At 33.2% G+C, this 22,348-nt stretch overlaps 1 protein-coding gene across 4 annotated transcripts in view; it reads left to right on the forward strand.

The window, feature by feature from the left end:
- Positions 1-22,348, forward strand: part of MKLN1 (muskelin 1) — a 184,724-nt gene that overhangs the window by 61,380 nt on the left and 100,996 nt on the right. For all 4 annotated transcript variants that reach the window (XM_073809944.1, XM_019922664.3, XM_033863277.2 and 1 more), the window contains 4 exons: positions 7,323-7,465; positions 8,747-8,835; positions 17,138-17,247; positions 19,923-20,115. In XM_073809944.1, coding sequence (XP_073666045.1) covers positions 7,323-7,465; positions 8,747-8,835; positions 17,138-17,247; positions 19,923-20,115 — 535 coding nt within the window. The remainder of the gene's footprint in view (positions 1-7,322; positions 7,466-8,746; positions 8,836-17,137; positions 17,248-19,922; positions 20,116-22,348) is intronic.

Consider the following 22,348-nt stretch of genomic DNA (forward strand, 5'->3'; position numbering starts at 1 on the left):
TCATTTTTGTTGCCCAACTGAATTCTCTCATATGGACATATCACAGTTTGTTTATGTACTTATCTGTTGATGGACACTGGATTGTTTTCCAGCTTTTGGCAATTACGAATAAAGATGCATTGAAAATTAATGAACAAGTCTTTGTGGTTTTTAATTTGCATTTTAAAAATGATTATTGATGTTGACCATCTTTTCATATGCTTGTTTGCCTCTCTAAATGTTCTTTGGTGACATGTCTATTCAAAAGGTTTGTCCATTTTAGCATTTGTTTGTTTACTTTCTTATTATTGAATTTTGAGAGCCTTTGTATGTTTTGTGTATAAGTCCTTTATCAGATACATGGTTTGCAAATATTTCCTCCCCTTCTATGGCTCCCCAGCCTCAACTTTTCTTATGTCCCAGTACTAGGGATAATTTTCATTAAGTATGATGCTGGCTGTGGATATTTTATAGATGTCCTATGTCAGTTTGAGAAAATTTTCTTCTATTTGTAGTTTTCTGAGAATTTCTAATCCTGAATGGGTATTGAATTTTATTGTTTCCCATATCTTAAAACACTTTTATGTTTCTCTACTTCTCCTAGAATAGAGTCCAAATTTCTTAATATGGTCACATATTACAGCTCCTTCCAGTAAGAGGTGCAGTCTGTTCCCCTACCTTATAAATCTTGGCTGGCCTTGTCACTTGCTTTAACCAACAGAAAATTCTATGGAATTGTTATTGCAACTTCTAAGCAAGGCCTCAAAAGGCCTTGTAGCTTCTGTTCTCTGTATCTTGAACTCTGAGACCACTTGCTCTGAAGAAAGCCCATCTAGCCTCCTTGAGGATAAAAGCCTATATGGAGGGACCCAGTCATCCCAGCTAAGTCCAGCTTCCCCACTCTCTACTCCAACTAAGTCCAGTCCCACCAGCTGATATAAGTCCAGGAGATATCATGGAAGAACTATCCATTGAACCCACAGAATCATGAGAAATCATAAATCACTATTGTTTTAAGACACTGGGTGATTTATTACACAGTCTGAGATTTACATAGATATACAGTCTGGACTTTTCTAGTGTTATTTCCTGTTCTAATGCTGCCTGTTTCTTTGTCAGTCCTTCACATCAGAGTAAATGATATTTCAACTAACCCTGTTATTCTAGTCAGAAACTAAATCATCATCTTGATACCTCCTTCTCCCCTCCCTATATCCAGCTATCACTTAACCCCATTCATTCTATCTCTAAAATATATGTCAAAACTGTCTAATCCTCTCTATCTCTGCACCACCTTAGTTCAAGTCTCCTTCATGTCATCTCTTGTCAGAATTATTGTAACTATCCTAACTCATCTGCCAGTCCCCTCCAATCCATTCTGTACAAGGCAGACTCTGTGTGTGTGTGCGTGTGCGTGTGTGTGTGTGTGTGTGTGTGTGTGATGTTAATCAGATCTTGGCTTTCCATTGTGCTTAATGGATTCCATTGCATTTATAATTTATAATGCATGATATGGTAACTGCTTACCTCTTCAATCTCAACATTACCATTCTCCACCTTGCTTATTGGGCTGCAACCATGCTGGCCTTTTAACAGCTTCTATAACTCATTTTTCATAAGCCTTTTTGCCTTGCTAGCTCCGTGTAGTAGGTTATTAGTGCCCCTCCCTCCCAAAAAAGATATGTGCAACCTCAGAATGTAACCTTATTTGAAATAAAGGTTTTAGCAGATGTGATTAAGATAAAGATCTTAGAGTGAGATCATCCTGGATTAGGGTGAGCCCTAAATCCAATTACAAGTGTTTTTATTAGACACAGAAAAGGAGAAAATACAGAGGGACACAAGGAAGAAGGTCATGTGAAGATGGAGGCAGAGATTGGAGTTATGCTGCCACAAGCAAGGAACACCAGGAGCCACTGGATAACGGGTAGTGACAAAGAAGGATCCTCTCTTAGAGCCTTTGGAGGGAACATGGTCCTCCTAACATCTTGATTTCAGACTTCTGGCCTCCAGAACTGTGAGAGAATAAATTTCCATTGTTTTAAACCACCAAGTTTGTGGTAATATGTTATGGCAGCCTCAGGAAACTAATGCACTGTGTCTCATCCTTTAAGACTCACCTCCTGGGATATACTTTTGCTGATAGATCCATCTAATCTAATGGATGCTGATAGATCATCATTTCTCCTTTATATCATCTTTATTTCTTATAAATTGTTAACATCCATATGATTAAAAATGATTTTTAAATTGTTTTTCATGGTGAAAAAAATCTCTTTGGGCTGAAATTGTGAACAGTTTTGAACATTAAATTTTTTTCATTGTTTCCTTAATTCTATGGCTAAATTAAGGACCATGTGATAGATAGTTCTTTGATCCTCTATGAGCCTACCCTCTGCTTTGATAAAGAGATTGTGAGTCATTGTTTTATTTTAAAATTAATTTATTAATATTCACATATACAGAATTTAAAGGTTGATAATAAAGGATCTAAAATAATTTTTCTAAAATGTTCATTCTTAATGACTTTTTTTTTTTTTTACAGTTTCTATTACTAAATCTACAGCAGTTATTTCTCCAAATTAAAAGTCATGGAAACCTCTTTAACTATGGGATAACACTGTTTAATAGTAACAGTACTCAGCATTGATGCCCAAGAGTTTGAAAAATAGTTGTAAAATTTATCAATAATGTGATTAAACATTAAAAATTTTACCTAAAATGTATTTGTCAGATCATTGTGCTTTACTTCAGTTAGAGAATTTACATTTTACTTATGTAATTTTTAATGACAAAATCCTATTTGGTTATAAATAAAATTTTATATAGACAAATGCTTTCGGTTGTATTCAGAGGTGATGTGGGATGATGGATGGTGTACAACAGATTGTATAAAGATCCATTTTTACTAGTTACAACATTGTATCTAACTAACCAGTTATCAGAGAAAACTGACTTGTAAACTGAGACTTTAAAGAATGACCAAAGAGAGAAAGGAGGAGGAAGGGATGGGAGGAAGTGGGAGTTCATGAGAAAGACAATGAGATGTAAATAGTCCCTTGCCTAGCTGTGTAGTCTGTTCTCTAATATACAGCTGTATTCTTAAGAAACTCAGTTACCAAAAATCATATTACCACACCTATTAATTTGATATGGATAAAAAGGATTAATAACTTAAGAATAGCAATCTCAATTTTCCTATGGCAATTTCTATAGTAAAGAAATCTTAATAGCTGCTTAGAATGTAAACCTCATATAAACCTAAACAGTTGTTATTGTGTAGTCATTAAATAAAGTTTTGACTGTGGGGTTAGTGAATCAGTAGGAATGCTTTTAGCACCAAATAATAGAAGGTCCTATAACAGTGGGTTAAACAAATAGAGTTTCTTTCCCGCCATCACCCCATCTCTTTCCCTGCCACACACATGGAAACTAGAGTTAGGCAGTTACTGTTGAAAGTTGAGTGGCTCAGGGATGGCTATCTGTGAGATTCTCTTAATCTTTTTCTTCATTGTTGCACAGTGGTTGTTACAGCTGTAACTGTTCAGATAGTAAAGAGGCAGCATTTGTTTCAAAAAGCAAAACTTATCCCACAACGAACTTCTGCTTATCTCATTGACCAGAATTTTACCATGTATCTATTTTTGGCCAGAAGGTGGCTAGGAAGAACTGGATTGAGAATGGAGGTTGGGTCAGCCAACCAACAGTATCAGACAAAATCAGATTGATTAAAAAAATTTTTTTTAATTGAACTATAGTTGATTTACAGTGTTGTGTTAGTTTCAGATGTGGAGCACAGTGATTCAGTTATATATATATATATATATATATATATATATATATATATATATATATATATTCTTTTTCAGATTCTTTTCCCTTAATAGATTATTACAAAATATTGAGTGTAGTTCCCTGTGCTATACAGTAGGTCCTTGTTGTTTATGTATTTTATATATAGTAGTGTGTATATGTTAATCCCAAACTCCTAATTTATCCCTCCCCATCCTTTCCCCTTTGGTAACCATAAGTTTGTTTTCTATGTCTGTGGGTCTATTTCTGTTTTGTAAATAAGTTCATTTGTATCTTTTTTTTTTAAGATTCCACGTATAAGGGATAACATGTTATTTGTCTTTGTCTGGCTTACTTCACTTTATGATAATCTCTAGGTCTGTCCATGTTGCTGCAAATGGCATTATTTCGTTCTTTATTATGGATGTGTAATATTTCATTACATATATATACACACACGCATGCGCGCGCGCGCACACACACACACACACACACACACACCCCATCTTCTTTATCCATTCATCTGTCGATGGACATTGAGGTTGCTTCCATGTCTTGTCTATTGTAAATAGTGCTGCTGTGAACACTGAGGTGCATGTATCTTTTCAAATTATAGTTTTCTCCGAATGTATGCCCAGGAGTGGGATTTCTAGATCATATGGTAACTCTATTTTTATTTTTTGTAATGAACCACATACTGTTCTCTGTAGTGGCTGTACCAATTTACATTCCCACCAACATTCCTTTTTCTCCATACCCTCTCTAGCATTTATTATTTGTAGACTTTTTGATGTTGGCCATTCTGACTAGTGTGAGGTGATACCTCATTGCAGTTTTGATTTGCATTTCTCTAGTAATTAGAGATGTTGAGCATTTTTTCATGTGCCTGTTGGCCATCTGTATGTCTTCTTTGGAGAAATGTCTATTTAGATCTTCTGTGCAGTTTTTGGTTGGGTTGTTTGGTTTTTTATGTTGAGCTGTATGAGCTGTTTGGAAATTAACCCCTTGTTGGTCTCATTGTTTGTAAATACTTTTTCCCTTTCTGTAGATTGTCTTTTTGTTTTGTTTATGGTTTCCTTTGCTGTGCAAAGCTTTTACGTTTCATTAGGTCCCATTTGTTTATTTTTGTTTATATTTCCATTACTGTAGGAGATTGATCCAAAAAAGATACTGCTGTGATTTATGTCAAAGAGTGTGCTGCCTATGTTTTCTTTCAGGAGTTTTACAGTATCCGGTCTTAAATTTAGGTTCTTTTACATATAGCCGTCCAGTTTTCCCAGCACCACTTATTGAAGAGACTGTCTTTTTTCTCCATTGTATATTCTTGCCTCCTTTGCAGATTGACTGATTTTTAATCTAAGCTCTGCCATTTTTTAGCTGTATAACTGTAGTAAGTTATTTAGCCTTTCTAAGCCAGAATTTTTAAAATGAGGAAGAAGAGGATGATTATTGTTATTAAAATACTACTCCTGTTCCTCCTAGTCCTATTAAAACGAGATAATACACATAAAAATCTGAGTAATTTGTCAGACAAGGGAGTTAGTATTCACAAGATATTAATTATATCATCTTTTATGTTACCACCAGCTTCATTCTTTTATTTTATTGAGGTAAAATTCACATAGCATAAAACTAACCATTTTAAAGTGTACAATTAAGTGTCATTTAGTACATTCACAATGTTGTACAGCCATCACTTCTATCTAGTTATTTCATTACCCCATAAGAAAACCTGGTACCAATTAAGCAGTTTCTCCTTTCACCCTTAACCCAGCTCCTGGCAACCAGTAATCTGCTTTCTGCCTCTATGAATTTACCTGCTTTCTGCGTCTATGAATTTACTTGAATATTTTATGTAAATAGAGTCATAACAATATATGGACTTTTGCATTTGACCTCTTTCACTTAACATGTTTTTGAGGTTTATCTGTGTTGTAGCATGTATCAGTACTGCATTCCTTTTCATGGCTAAATAATATTTCATTGTGCAGACATACTCTCTTTTTGTTTGTCCTTTCATCAGTTGATGGACATTTGGGTTGTATATATCTTTTGGCCATTGTGAATAGTTCTGCTCGAAACATTCATGTACAGGTGTTTGTTTGAATACCTTTTTCATTTATTTTTATTATGTAACTAACTAGGAGTAGAACTTTTGGGTCATGTAGTAATTCTATGTTTAACTTTTTGAGGAACCACCAAACTGTGTTCCACATTGTCTGCACCATGTATAAGAGTTCTGGTTTCCTCACATCCTTGCCAACACTTGTTATTTTGTGTTTTTTTGGTTATAGCCATCCTAGTATGTGTGAAGTTATATTTCATTGTGGTTTTGATTTGCATTTTCCTGATGACTAATGATGTTGAACACCGTTTCATGTGCCTGATGGCCATTTGTTTATCTTCTTTGGAGAAAGGGCTATTGAGGTCCTTTGCCCATTTTTAAATTAGGTTGTCTGTCTTTTTCTTGTTGTACAAATTCCTTATATATTCTAGGTACTAAACCCTCATCAGATACATTTCTGCAAGTATTTTCTCCCACTCTGTAGGTTGTCTTTTCACTTTCTTGATAGTGTCCTTTGATGCACAAAACTTTAATTTTGATGAAGTCCAGTTTATTTTATATTTTGTTGCTTGTACTTTGGAGTCATATCTAAGAATCCATTGCCAAATCCAGAGTCATGAAGATATACCCCTATTTTCATCTTAAGAGTTTTATAGTTTTACCTCTTACTTTTATGTCTTAGGTTTGATTGTATTGGTTCGATTTTGGATCACTTTTGATACATTTTGAGTTAATTTTTGTGTATGGTACAAAGTGGGACCACCAACTTCATTCTGTTCTCCTTTATCATGAGTATTACCCATTATTATGAAGCATGAAGCCACTCCAACATGTAACATGAGTTGTTTCCTAAATAGCTTTTTCCTGATGTATTTGACAAGTAGTAGTTTCCTTCTTAATTTTTATTATTGAAGACAGCCTGCGTAATGTAAAATGTGTTCCCTAATGAACTGACGCCATTTTATCCTGTGTATAATAGCAAAACTTGAGCTATATTAGATATATCTATGGTAGGTCTGAGTTTTTTAATTTATAAAATTGGCAGAGGTGAATAGTAAATCTGTTTTTTTTTAGGTTTAAAATTTTACCACTGATTTTGAACATTGAATTTATTATTGAAGTGTAGTCAGTGAGAATATGTAATTGTTACTTTTGCATTCTAATTTTGTTTTATTTCATTATTCATAGTCTGTTATATCTTACTGAATGTCATTCCTTGATTAGAAGTTATCTCACTAGTCCTTTTTTCCCTCCTTCATCTATATTGTTGAGAATGATGTAGTTTCCTGGGAGAAAGTGGTGATGTTATGGTAGCTTGACTGTTGCACACTATCCTTTAGCATAAAAAATAAAAATAAAAAAATCTGCCAGTGTAGGATGAACATTATACGTTCTTGAGTTAACTGGCCAAAATTTTAACTATTCATGTTGTCTACCGATTTGTTTTAAATGGAGGAGGATATAATTTGGTTGTTCCTTTTTGTAGTACTTGATTCTGAAGCTTGAAAGGCCTGCTATAGTCCAGAATATCACGTTTGGAAAATATGAGAAAACTCATGTCTGCAATTTGAAGAAATTTAAAGTCTTTGGTGGAATGAATGAAGAAAACATGACAGAGCTATTGTCCAGGTGGGTTATGATTATGGGGAGGAAAGAGTTTCTAAACAATCTGCAGTCTTAGTTTAGTCTCTTTGTAGCTAAATCTGCATGGTTTGTTTTTTCTTGCAAAGGAGAAAAGAGTATTTCTACTATTTTATTTCTAGTGCCTTATTTTAATATTGTGCTTTAGTTAGCTTTTTCCCACCAGATACTAATTAATATTGTTACCAAAGCAGAAAGAATAAAATTTGGGGGTATTTTTCTACTTCTTATTTTTCAATCTTATTTTTGAATTGTTAATGACTTCACATATACTTCTCAGCTATAATAAAAATCTTTGCTGTAATCCTTGATGTAAAAATATAGAATCTGTCCAGAACATTAAGATTGAGTGCCCTAATCTGGAAGTAATATTCTGGGAGTTTAGTATAAATTGGAAACTAAACAGAGTAAAAGTATGTGACTGCACCTACTGCAGTGCCTACCTCTTGGAAGGAGCTCAGTAAATTTGAGTTTTGACAACATAGATCACCAGGAATGAATGTCAATTTGCCCTTTAGATGATGAAAAATGGGATAGAAGGTGGAGTGGACAAATAAAGCCATGCAGTTTTAGAATATATTTGTGACATGGTGTGTCCCTTTAGCACAATATGTAAGTATGTATTACGCCTAGACTATGTTTGATTTAAGTCATGAAAGTATATCAGAATATAAGGCAACCTGACTTAGTGACTTTCCCATAAATACTTGAGTCAGCCCAAGTTGTTTAAGTAGAGAAGTGATACGGGTTTATTTTTATGTAGGATAAAGCGGATGCTATTAAACCAACAGAGTAAGGTTGTCTTTGAAAATTTATTCAGCTATAAAAGGAACATTGGCATCTTAGTCAGAATTTAATAACTTAATTCTTTGACAGATTCTAATATTTGGCTCTGTTTAAGTTGTAAGATATGAGTATGAATTGTTTTTAAATTTTCTTCTTACTGCTTGAATATTTTATATTGTATTTAGTTATACATTAGGGACACTAGGTATTGTCACACATTTTCATGTATTGTAGTCACATTCTTTAATTAACACAACATTTTTTCATTAGCCCTCATTTAATTAAGAGAATACAGTCTAGTGCAGTTGATGTGAATGTACAAGTTTTGTCCTATATTCTCATGTTCAACTACTTCGTTACATTGTCCCTGTCATATATTCTGAGCATTCGTTGACCTTAAAATCAGAGTATGATATTAATCTCTGTTTTAGTGCATTTACTAAATTATGAAATCAGATTTGATAACGTTATTTTTTTCCACAGTGGCTTAAAGAATGATTATAACAAAGAAACATTTACCTTGAAGCATAAAATTGATGAACAGATGTTTCCTTGTCGATTCATTAAAATAGGTAAGGTTTTCAGCATTCTGGAGTAGAAATAAATTCTTTATACCATCAGTCATCAAACTAAACTACAGCCTGTGGGCCAAATCCTGCAGGTTCCCTGTTTTTATTTTAAAATAAAATTTTATGGCAACACTGCCATGCCACTTGTTCACATAGTGTCTTTGTCTGCTTTTGCACTACATGGCAAAGTTGAGTAGTTGCAAGAGACCACCTAGCCCACAAAGCCCAAAATGTTTACTATTTGGCTGACCCCCTACTTTATAAATCTGTAATTAAGTGACAGTTATTTCACATGGAAACTTTTCTACTTTCTCATTTGAAAGTTTCTTAGAACCTTTTCTAAATACTTTCTCATTTTATGAGATATATGGATTTGATTGCCTTGATTGTTTTATGGAAGGTTTATCAGTTCTGAAGTTATATCGTTCTAAAACCAAATATTGCCGTATTCCTTAAGGCCATATATTATGGTTATTTTCTATTCTTTTATATTTCATTTTTTGTGTGTGTGATAATGTTGGTCAAACTCATAAAACTAATTTCATAACCCATTAATAAGTTTCAAAGTAATGTTTGAAAAATGCTACCTAAGCATTTATTGTGTTTATTTAGCAAGTGTTTTTGGTTAAGAAAGTATGTGTAATGCCTCCTCAAAACTAGTGTTTTTAGGATTATTTTGTTTATCTATAAGATGGATTAGTTAGAAGGTAGGAAGGTTGAGGACTTGACTCTTTTAGTTTTCATCTATATTTCATACCTTTGAAAATATTATGTTAAAATTGAGATTAAGGTGAGTCATATCCCTTTAAGAATGATAATAAAGGCCAGAATCCCATGTTTTGATTTGGGAGAAAATTCCTCTTTTGGAAGGACCAGCTCCATAGTCATTGTTTCCCAGTCTATCAAGAGTTGGCCTGTTCATTTCATTGAGTCAAATAGTTCCATTAGACGAAAAGAATCTATAAAGATTACTTATAGAGGGGAAACTATTTTTAGAATCATTGGGCTGTTTGGTGTGTTACTTTCTTTTATAAATATAGTTTTTGTTGTTATAATTAATTGTAAATAAAAAACCTGTATCCTGTTTACCTATGAGAATTTAGGAACAAGCAGATTTTTAAGATAAATTCTTGATTGTTTCTTCTTTCATGCTAATGAGTAATTCTTTCCTCAGTATGCAGACCACCCATTTCTTATAGATTCTTGCATAGCTTGAACAATTCTATGATCTTACATTCCAAATGTAGAAGCAGCGAAAATATCTTACATTTTCATGTAGTAAATTTAGATTTTATAATTTTGAAGTACTTATTCAACCTCTAATTGCTTAGTCATGCAAAATGAAATGTTCTCTTTTTGGCTTTTTTTTTTCATTAGAACTGTGAATAAAAGTCTGTTTAAAGATTTTGAATAGTTTCTTCCCTTAAAAAATTTATAGGACAACAGAGGTCTCTTATGGATCAGTTAGACATTCAGATGCCTGAAAACAAGAAGTTGGACCTCTTTCCAGCCCTTTCTATCAGCCTTCTAGTTGTAGGGCATGATGATGTTTTTTACTTGACCCTGGTGGGTTAGTTTTATGGTATTCAGGCAAAATGTTAACTAGAGCTTTCCAAATAATTGAAGACACTTATTAACTCATTTGATATTTAGGGTATTAATATTTATATAACTTCATGTTTCTCACTTTTCTGTTAAAAAATATTAATAGTGGTCTGCATTGTTTTTGCTTTTCAACCTTTTCCCCACATTCTCTTGATAAGTTTTGTTTTTTTAAAATAATATAAGGAAAATGTGAAACTTAAAGCCTGTGTTAGGCTTTTTATAGTTTGATGTTTTTAAACTAGTTTTTTTAGTTTGATGTTTTCTTTAAAAATAATTTCGATAAAACACTTAAGTGATGTGTAGCTTTCTTTTGGTGGTGATTCACACAGATACTTGTTTACCTGGCTGGGATAAATTGTTGGAATTCTTCTTAAAAGAAAAAATGTTTTTGAATACTTCACATTTATGTTGTATAATGATATGTTTGAAAGATCTTGCTTTATTTAAAAAAAAAGTTTATTCTTAAACAACACAATTTCTAAATATAGTCAGCCTTCAGTTATTCATAGTAATGGAGGGGAACAGAAGCAAGGCTTAACTCAATGGCGGATAATCTCCAAATCATGCACTGACATCTAAATATGATAATTTGCATGTATAAAGAGTATAGCTTATTCATTAAATTTGGCTTAGACCCAATTTAAGTAAGTTTGTTTACAAATTAACAAGGAAAGTAAGCCTTCATTTTTACTGCATGGCAGGGGTTAGGTTTTTAAGATCTGTTGTGGATAATCCACAGTGCCAGCATAGCTGAACTGACCTTTAAGTAAATTTTACTTACCTTTCTTAAGTTACCTTTTGTATAAAATGAGTATGATAATACTTTCTCTGTCTAATGATAGGATAGGTTGCTATATTGGACATTTTCTTGAGTTCTTTTGTAGTTTGTGGATGAGTGGTAGTCTTATAAATTTTAATTTAAGATCATATTTATGAAGGAAATATTTTCATTTTGAATGTCTCTTTTTTATATATTTATATTCATAGAGCTCTTGATTACATGTCTTTTTACATGTAGTATTTTAAGTACTATAGAAAAAGTACATACACAAATATAATTTGAACCATCATGTCATTTCAGCAATCATTATTTAGAACTTCTTACATGTTTTTATTGTTTTGCGTTTGTAAGTGCTTTCACATGTGGTATCTCATTTGAGCACTATACTGGAAGATAAAAATCTTTCCTTTTTTGGTTAAGGAAAATGAGAGTAGAAATCAAATGATGTGTCCCAGGGTACATAGCTAGTAAGTGATGGATCAAAGACATAGCATTTGGTGTATGCTTTTGGATATGTGTTTGTATTGCTTTAAAGTAGTATAATAGATATTGTTTATGAAGCATCTGCCTAACACTCTGTGAAATAGGTATTATTACACTCACTTTACAGATGAGGAAACTGAAGTTTAGAGGTAAATTAAATGATTAGGCCAAGACCTTACAGGTAGTAGAACGTAGAGATGGTATACAAACTTAAGTCTGTCTTTTTACGAATATTGAGTTCTTTTACTGTGTGATATATGTAAGTTTTGTTTCCTCAGGTAGATTGTAAAATCCTAGGGGATAGCAGCTGTCTTCAGACTCCTCAGATTTCAGAAGCAACAAGCAAACTGCTTGCCTCACTAGAGACATCGTATATATACTTTTTGAGTTTATTGTACAGAAATTTATAGGGATTAATCAATGGCTGTGTGAACTTAATGGAGGAAAAGTTACATCTTTATGGTGTCTAACCTCTAACAAATGTACTGAGCATTTCCTTCAATTATGAATATAGGCAATAACTCATAGTATTAGCAATACCTGTGACTTGTCACAGATAGAAGTTATAAATATTTCCCATCACATTACACCATGGCAAATATCATCATAACTTTGAAATTACGATAATTATTAGACCTGCCACTGGATCTTCTTATCTAATGTGTTAATAAAAAAGCATATATATTTCTATATCATAATTTTCTATCTTCATTATTTTTATGACTATATTTCAATACAGTTTGCTTACTCTATAATCTTATGTATTTTTCATTTTACATTTAAATCTGAGAGGGATTGGGTCACAGGGTTCACTGACTAGCCAAAGGGAGTTCACCACACAAAAAAGCCAAAGAGCCCATGCTGGAGTGAAATCTTTGATAGGGCTTAGTGTGGAAGTTGAGAGTTGGCCTTAGGAAGAAGCTTGGTTTTGAGTAAGGTTTGTAAGTAAAAAGAAAATTTAGTGAAGAAGGAGAGTTGTTGATTGGGAGGCCAGATTCAAGAGAGCAAGTTAAAGGTTTGGAAGGGAAAACCTCAGTTGGAGATTAGGTCAGATGACTGAAAACATAAAGTTGAATGGGATGAGAGTATTGGTTATAGATGACTAGAAAGGTTTATATCTTGATTCATAGCCAAGATAACAGTTATATCAGGAAATAAGAAGGTGATTTGAAGGCAGAAGGAGGTACTGATTCTTGGAAGGATTCTGGAGGAGTCCTGGTTTTTGGTAGAGGGATGACTTGGATTTCTATGAATTTTTTGGATTTTTGCAGCCTGGATGGGTGTGGGAGCTTCAGAGAAGCTTTGGCTGGATGAGTACCCTGTCTTCTGGGGGCGGGGGTAGGGGGGGGGCGGCGGGAAGGTGCCCTGATGGTGGCCTTCATGAGAGCATGTGGAAAGGTAACATTTTAAAATTATAGCTAGTGGGAACATGCTATAAATATAAAGCACAGGAAGCTCAGCTCAGTGCTCTGTGATGACCTAGATGGGTGGGATGGGGGACAGGGAGGGAGATGCAAGAGGGAGGGGATATAGGTATACATACAGTGTATTCATTGTACAGCAGAAACTAACACAACATTGTAAAGCAGTTATACTCCAATAAAAAAATAAAAAGGAAGAAAATTAATACAGTAATAAGAGCTAATAATAATAGCTAACATTTATTGAGCACTTACCATGTGCCAGCTACTGTGCTAAGTGCTTTGTGTACTTATTAATCTGTAAGTAGAATAGATGCAGTCTTTCAGAGTGGTTAATCTTAAATTTTAAAGATCTTCCAGAAGCTGATCTTAAAAGTACTAGCATCTTCTAAGAGCTGTTTAGCTGTCTAGACAGTAGCTTCCCAAGTGATAATACCAAAGCATATTGAATGTACCACATATATGTTTAATTGTGTTGAGATGTTGACCCCCACCAATCATACAGTCACCAAATCCTGCAGCCTAGTATGCTTGTGTACTAAATACCTTATCATTTTCTATGCATGCCATTTTATGGAAAACGTATGAGAGGCACTGATCCTGATCATGTCCTTGTCTGATTATCCCATTGGAAAAACTGGTGGTTGAATTCTTAGGATACAAACTCTTAGCCTTGGGATGTGTATTAGGAGTTGCTAATCTTTTTTTTTGAGGTGAGAGCAAAGGCATCTTTCATTACGGAGCGAAGAAGGTGTGCTTGGAGCTCCAATTCACATTTAGGTTTCTGATATATAATATGGAGTATGTCTAATATGCAGTATTAGTGTTGTTAATGCCATCAAAAATCATTGGTAAAATTTGAAATGGGTGTATATCATTCTGCTCATTCTGTATATATGCCTTCAGTCTGTTAAAAATTAACTATAGTCTTCATTCATCTAATATATGATCTTGTGAGATGACTGCCTACTTAACCTCCCTCCCACAATTGCTTCAAAGGAATTAATAAAAGAACGTTTTACTTTCTTGAATAGATATAGTAGGAAGATTTTTTTTCCTCCTAATTTTATTGAACTTGGACCTGGAACTTGAGAATGGACTTCAGATCACTAACTAATGTTATATGTCTCTGGTCACAGTTATAGACTGTGTTCTTGGGGCCTGGAGTTTCGAATCCTGTTTTATTCTGACTTTTATATTACTTAATGGTTATTGCAGTGATATAGTAGTACACTTTTTAAATGGTACTGCTACATGAAGAAATGAACACCAAAACAGTGATGATAATTCAGTATTCGTTGGTATAAACCTTTTTGAAATTTGTGTTGTTTGCACATATAAACTGAAGGCCATGTTAAACATCCCAGGAGTCCTACATATATCCTAATGACTGGTTCCTGTTGCTTCTGTCTTGACTCACACAGCTTCCTTTAGAGGACAGAATAGAAAAGCATCTGACTTAGTACATCTTAGCTCTTCACTGAGTCTGATATGCTAGAAAAGAGCAGTGGACTTGGAAATAAGAAGACCTGATATCAGATATTGTGGATATTCTGTTTTGATACTTAATCAAAAATTGGCAAGTGTTAGTTTCTTAAAGGTAGTTGCATTACTCAGCCTGAACCATGTCAATGTTATATTAAAATCCATTGGCCTGTCTTGTACTTTGAATCAGTCTCTCATCCATGCATGGTTTTGTAAAATCATTCATTGGTCATTTAGAAAATGTGATTCCCTAAGTTATGCACATCTTTCAAATGTTGGAACATTTCATTATATAATATTTTTTTTTAAAATCACAACGTTATTATCACCACCAATCTCATCAGAAAAGTACTGGGTAGTAGCTAAGTTCACAATGGTGAATACTAATTTTCCAAAATTCTAATTTTTCCTCAAAAGTTTGAATTTTATCCTTGACAAGAAAACTGTCATTTGTTATCCTTGAAATGACAGGTAAACATCTGTCAAATACCCAAATCTAAATAATCATAGATTGTCAGTTTTTCTTTTAAGGGCTATTTCAGTGGTTATTTCAGCTCACAACTCAGCTTACACAGGTTCTTTTTCTTGAGACAGCCTTCATGCTTTGGTATGCAACAAAAGTACTTTATGTGTACTTTCCATTGTATCACACAGAATATTAAAGTGATGTGTACTTAATGATAGGAATTTATTAAAATTTATTCTTACACATCATCAGAGGCATTCTTAAATGAATTGTCTTTTTGTTTTTTAACTGCAGGTGTGTGATGGTAAGGAATACAGTTCAATTCATACTGTATTAAGAAATACTGGGACACTTTCATGCTACTTTTTGTGGCACTACCAAGATGCCAACAGTTTTATTCAGCATTGCCTTTGCACCATGAGTGCAAATGTCAGTACAGTTTAAAAAAAAAAGGCTATAAAGCCCTAGTCTTATTATGAAAAATAGTTTTGACCACATGGGACCTCCTAAAAGGGTTGTGGGGATCCCCAGGAGCCCATGGATCACAGGTTAAAAACCTCTACTCTGTCCTGTCATTGCTGGTATGAAATGTTATCTTCATCCTATGTTAAATTCCTCTGGATCCTTGAGAGATTTTTGGATACACTCTTCTGCTCCAGTGATTTTACTTCGTTTTCCTTTGCTAATATCAAACTTACAATTACTGTATCTTTTAGTATGTTTATTTTCTTATTATTTGTATTATTTTAGATATTTTGTGTTACTGATTTTTTTCAGATCAGCTTGTCTGGTTACATGTCAAGAAAAAAGTTGGATATATACCATTAGGATTATGAGACTACATTAAATTTATAATTAATTTGAGGGGAATTAATATGTTTACAATTGAGTTTTCCCATCTAGGAACATATTAAGTAAAATTTTTATGTTTTAAAATTTTATTTTCTTGCATATTTTAAACTTTATTCTAAGATATTTTAAGCTTTTTTTGCTATTACAAAGGAGACTTTTCATTACATTTTCTAGTTGGGTTTTCTAGATACAGGGAAGGTTGATTTTCATGTTTACCCTGCATACAAACTTTAAAAGTTTTTCAGTTAAATCTCTTGAATCTTTTAGATAGATAAGCTATACCATCTTCAAGTGATAATATTTTTTCTTAATTTGCAAATTTTTTTCCTGATTGCATTAGCTAAGATCTCCCACATAGCGTTGAGTAGTACAGATATTGGGCCTCTTTGTCTTGTTCCTGACTTGAGTGTGAGTACTTAATGTTTCTCCATTAGTTTTGGTTTTGGTTTTTTGGGGTTTTTTGAGGTTTTTGATACTTAAAAAAAAATCTAGGTAACAAAGTTTTCTTTTGCCTTCTATTCCTTATATATTGAGGTGTTTTTTTTTTAAGTAAATTTTATTAGTTTGCTCTCAGCATCTGTTGAAGTAATCAGATGTGTTTCTCTTTTACTTTGTTAACATAGTGAATTACATTAATGTTGCTCCTGTTGAACCAACCTTCCATTCCTGGAATGAACTCTATTTAGTTACAGTGAAAATCTGGTAGAATTTTTTTTCAGCCTTTTAAAAAATTTATTATTTTTTAAAATTTTGAATATATACTCATAGCTGAGATTGTCCTTAAAACCTTTCTCTTCTGGTTTTGTTTTCCAGGTTATGCCACTTTGATAAGTAATTGAACTTTCAGTCTCTTTCTGTGCTGTGATACAGTTTAAATTATATAGTAATTATTTGTTTCCTGTGGTTTGGTAAAATTCACCTGCTAAATCATCTAACCCTGGTCCTGTTTTTTGGGGGATAGATAAATGACCACTTTGAGTTTATCTTCAGTGTCTTTATAATTAAAGCAACCTCATGATGGCATGGATCATAGGTTTCTTTTTGCTACTGTGGCCCCAGCACCCAATAGTGCAGTGCTGGGGATATAGAAAGTATTCAGTAAATTTGTTGAATGAATCCTAATAAGTTTGAATAGTGATTTTACTTTGCTGAAGTTTTATTTGAACTATGTTAATTTTTTTTTCTTTTTCTTTCTTATTTTTCTCCTCAAAGTTCCACTCTTATCGTGGGGACCCAGCTTTAACTTTAGCATCTGGTATGTTGAACTTAGTGGCATTGATGATCCCGATGTAGTACAACCCTGTCTCAACTGGTATAGTAAGGTAGGACTGTATTTTAAAATCCTGATTTCATGCTTCAAGTGCCTATAATAAAGAGAGAATTGTGTCACTCTCTTCTCTTAATTGAGAATAATTTAAAATATTGAGAATAGTAATAATAGTTATAAAGATTAATCAACATTTATTAAGCATTTACGTTTTGCCAGGTTCTAAGCTTCTTTATCACTTATTTACTCATTGCCACTCTATGAAATAGGTACAGTTATTATCCATATTTTACGGGTGATGAAGTGAAACACAGGTGAAGTATTTTGCCTAAGGCCACACAGTTGTAAAGTGCTCAGGGCAGTATATCAACTCAGTCTGGCACCAGAGTCTGCTATTACATTATTATACCCATCTGTCTCTGAATTTTGTTTTTAACCTATATTGATAGAAACATTTAAACATAGTTTTTAGTGGGGTAGTTTTGGTTCCAGATTGCTTATATTATATATTCCTCCATTGTGTTTGTGTTGAGTAAAATAGGAATATTTACTTTTCCTTTTAAATAAAATTTCAAATAGTTTCTATAAATATTATGATCTTATTCTTATAAGGAGTATAAAGGTGATATTTAATAATTTTATTCATAGGTCATTTTATACAATAAATGCAGCCTGAAAAATGTGAATTTAAATGATTAAGTAATAGGTCTTTGATTTTTTGAACACCTTTAATGCTTCACCTTTGTTTCTGATGTATATCTATTTGACTCTTTTGGCTATGTTTTTGTGGGGGGAGGACTATTTCTTGTTAGGGGAATGATAAAGCTTTAGTCTAATCACTATTTCCTGATATCTTTATTTGCAGATAGGGCTGAATTGTCAACTCATAGGCGATTGGGAAGCAATATAGGTTCTTCCTAAGGTTTTTTTTATATAGAATTTCAGCCCTTTTCTGGTCAGCTTAATTGAGGAACTTTCTGTTTGATTTATTTTTGGCATTCGGTTATATTCAATTTAAAATAGATGCTGGCTTTTTGTATTTTCTGTATGTTTTTTATATATTCTTGGATTACCTGTAATATTGTAAATTCTTTCAAGGTAGAGATGATATTTTTAAACATTAAAAATCACCTTCAGTGTTATACACATAATAGTGCTTAGTATATACTTATAATCTTCTAAATTCTGTTGGTTCTTCTTAAAAAAATAATGAGTAAGCTTTTCTGATACTTAAAATTTTTTTTTTCTCTTTAGTCTATGATGTGTACATGTGTCTTCTTTAATATACTCACAAATCTCTTGATATTGTAGGAAGCTGCAAATTTCACCTTTTTTCCCCAACACTGTGGACAGATTATATTTGAGAACTTAAAATTGTTCAGTCATTGACTTGTCAAGTTCTCTCTACTTATTGTGAACCTCTAGAAATTAAAGTCTTCACCCTCTTTGAATTTCAATCCTTTTTCAAAGCATTATAATTTTGTTTCATAAATCCTCTCCTACTGTGTATCTGTATGCAGCCTGATAGAAAATTTAAAATGTGGATGTGATTCATACTCCTAAAGTCAGCATGATAAAAAGGTATTATTGTTTAATATGGTTCCAGATAGTTAGGATAAATCTTTATTCAGAGGCTAAGCATAAGAAACTATTAATGTGAAGTTAGTTTGGATATAGAATCATTCTTTTGTTATTTGATGAAGGAAAATATTAGTTAACTAGAGTGTTTAAGGAAAAATGTTTTGATCACCTTTTATTAATAAAAAATCAGAGACTATAAAGTGATTAGTGTTTCAAGTCTTGTAAATTTTCCTGCCTATTAAAGAGTAAGGCTTACAAGTAAATTGTATTTTTGCTTGGTTATTATGCACTGCTTCTGTGTCATCAGTTTAGTTTATTAATTCTTATTTAGGAAATTATAGAAATAACATATTCTTGAATTAAATTTTCTTTTAAATTCTTTATATGAGCTTGTTTTTTGGCATTCTTTGGCATCCTTTTCTGGGGGAGATTTAGTAAATTGAATATTTCTTTTGGGATTGTAATTAATTGAGATTTTTACTTTATAGCTCTTTAATCGATGAGGTAGCCCAGGTTTAGAAAAAAAATTATAAAACTTTAAATAGTCTCTTTCTGATGATTTTGAATCATAAAACCTGTTTGTGAATTTGAAATTCATGAACATTTGATAATATTTGTCATTCAAGTAATAACTTATTACTAAGAACCAAGAACAAAGAGCATAAACATTTATGTATATTATTTAATGGTTTCTGTGCATTCGGTACCAACATTGTTATCTGATTAGTAAAAGCCTTGGAAGTTATCATTTTTACCATCTTAAGTAAGCTTTGATAAATAGTTTTTCTGGTTCTTTTCTTGAAAGTTCAGGCTCTAGAACTAGGCCTGGTTTCATCTTTTAATATCTTTTATCTTCATGAAGTATATGCCTGATATATCATATACGTTCATCTCTTTAATATCTTTCTGCTATATACTTTGTGACCTTTGGTGAGTTATTACAATTGACTAAGCTTCAGTTTTGCCATTTAATAGTGGATATAATAATGATACTAATGAATAGGGTTAGTACAGTGCTTAGTTATGCTTAGTATACTTAGTTAATGCTTAGTAAATGCTCACTTTACGTTAGTAATTATCACTTATTGTTTCCTACAGTAATAACTAACCAAATCTCTTCTTTTCATACCTTCTCTTGTGTTCCAGTAGTACCGTGAACAGGAAGCTATTCGCCTTTGCCTAAAACACTTCAGACAACATAACTATACAGAGGCCTTTGAATCACTGCAAAAGAAAACCAAGATTGCCCTGGAACATCCCATGTTAACAGATCTGCACGATAAATTGGTACTGAAGGGTGATTTTGATGCTTGTGAAGAATTGATTGAAAAAGCTGTAAATGGTATGTCATAAACATGTAAACTTAGATTGGTTATTAGGGTGATTTTAAGTATATACAAGAAGCAGGTGTTTTAAAAGAATATAGGTTTATGCCAGTTCTTAGTTTCTTTCTTTCTTTTTTCCCCCCCATCTCTTTACCCTGTAAAGTTGTTAGCTCTTTGAATTAAGGACTTATTTTATGTAAGACAGGTCCATCATGTAATAATGAGACTTGAAAAATAAGAAAGTAACATACTTGAACTCACATACCTAAATTTAAGTTGTCATCTTGGAAAACCATGCACTTATAAATGCTAACATTGATTAATACTGAACCACTTAGAAAAAGTCTTTTAATGTTACCTTCAGTATCAGTGACCTATTCCTTTACATATTTTTGTTGGTAGCAGATTGTCATTTTTTTTAATAGTGTAATTTGAGGGTGAGGAGTGCTTGGATAAGTCAAAAAATTTTATTATTATACAGTTAATAATGAATGAGGAGATTTGTATTGGAAACATCGTCTGTGTGATGTGGATGCTACATAATTGCTGATTTTCTTGGGTAGCCTGTATTCTGGCTCTGAAAGAAATGTGAATATTGGAACATAATATAATCTCCCAAAGTAATTGTTTTGGAGGATGACACCAATTGAATATTTAAGGTCTGGTATGTTTTGTTATTTAAAATAAGGAACTCTGTTGTTGCTGTATAGAGTAGCATCCTTTAAAAAAAACCTACACTTTCATAGTAACAAAGAACAGAGTAGGTGCTGTGGTATAATAAAAAGTAAATATTTGGTCTTTTCTCTTTCCTGGCACACAGCTCCTAAAACCCTTGGGATCTGCGGGGTGTTGAGTGTCTTTTGTATGCTGAGATGACTGGTGGCTGGAGTCCCTAGATAGCTTCAGATCTCCAGAAAGATCAAACCATGTGATTAGAGGGCTGAAACTTTCAACCCCACCCCTGACCTCTGGGGAGAGGAGCAGGGTCAGAGATGGTGTTCAGTCACCTAAAACCATGTTTTAATCAATCATGCCTACATAATGGAACCTCTAAAAAAGCCCTAGAGCTTGACACACACACACACACAGACGCACACACCCCTGTACCTTACACACACACACACACACACACACACACACACACACACACACACACACACACACACACACACACACACACACACACACACACACACACACACACACACACACACACACACACACACACACACACACACACACACACACACACACACACACACCCTGTACCTTGCCCTACATCTTTCTTCCATTTGGCTGTTTCAGACTTGTATTCTTTATAATAGACCAGTGATAGTAAGTAAAGTGCTTTCCTGAAATCTGTGGTTACTCTAGCATTATCGAACCTGAGTGGGGGTTGTAGGAACTCCCAATTTATAGCTGGTAAGTCAGAAGTACCAGTGGCTTGGGATTTGCGATTGGCATCTGAAGTGGGAATAGTCTTGTGGAACTGAGCCCTTTAACTTGTGAGATCTGACACTGACTCCAGGTAGATAGTGTCAGAATTGAATTGATTCTCGGTTGGATACCAAGTTGGAGTCAGAGAATTGGAGAAATGGTTGGTGTAAGGAGAATACCCACACATTTGGAGTAAGAAGCATTGTGAGTGAAAACAGCTTAATGCTGAATTATGAAACTTGTGGAATGATACAAAGTTGTATAGAAATTCTATTCTTTTTACGGAAAGAAATAAAGAATAATAGACTTATTCAGTGCTCTGTTTTCGTATATTTTAGTCTTATCACTATCATTTATTATTATTAGTTACTCATTTATCAGATATTGGTTATATTTTACAGCTAAACAGAACCAGTACTGCCTTCTTTGAGTTTATAAATTTAAAGTTAACTCAAAATGAATTGCTTGCAGCTCCATTGTGTTATAACAAACCTGCCTCTCAGCCTTGTATATTGTTACTGTTTATTTAATTGATGATGATACTTGCAAATAAATGATTACTACGTTTGAAATAGAATATACTTTGGAGTATACCGAAATGGAACATATATAATAATCTCTTACCAAACCATCAAAATGCCACTAATGAAACTATGTGTGTGTGCGCGTGTGTGTGTGTGTGTGTGTGTGTGTGTGTGTGTGTGTATGCCATTTCTGAGAATGAATTCTGTATTTTTTAACTATAGGATGAAGAAGGCACAAGTAATTTTATGGTTTTTTTGTTTTGTTTTAAATCTTTAAGGCATTTAATAT

This window comes from Tursiops truncatus, chromosome 9 (assembly GCF_011762595.2).
Source record: "Tursiops truncatus isolate mTurTru1 chromosome 9, mTurTru1.mat.Y, whole genome shotgun sequence".
Taxonomy (NCBI): domain Eukaryota; kingdom Metazoa; phylum Chordata; class Mammalia; order Artiodactyla; family Delphinidae; genus Tursiops; species Tursiops truncatus.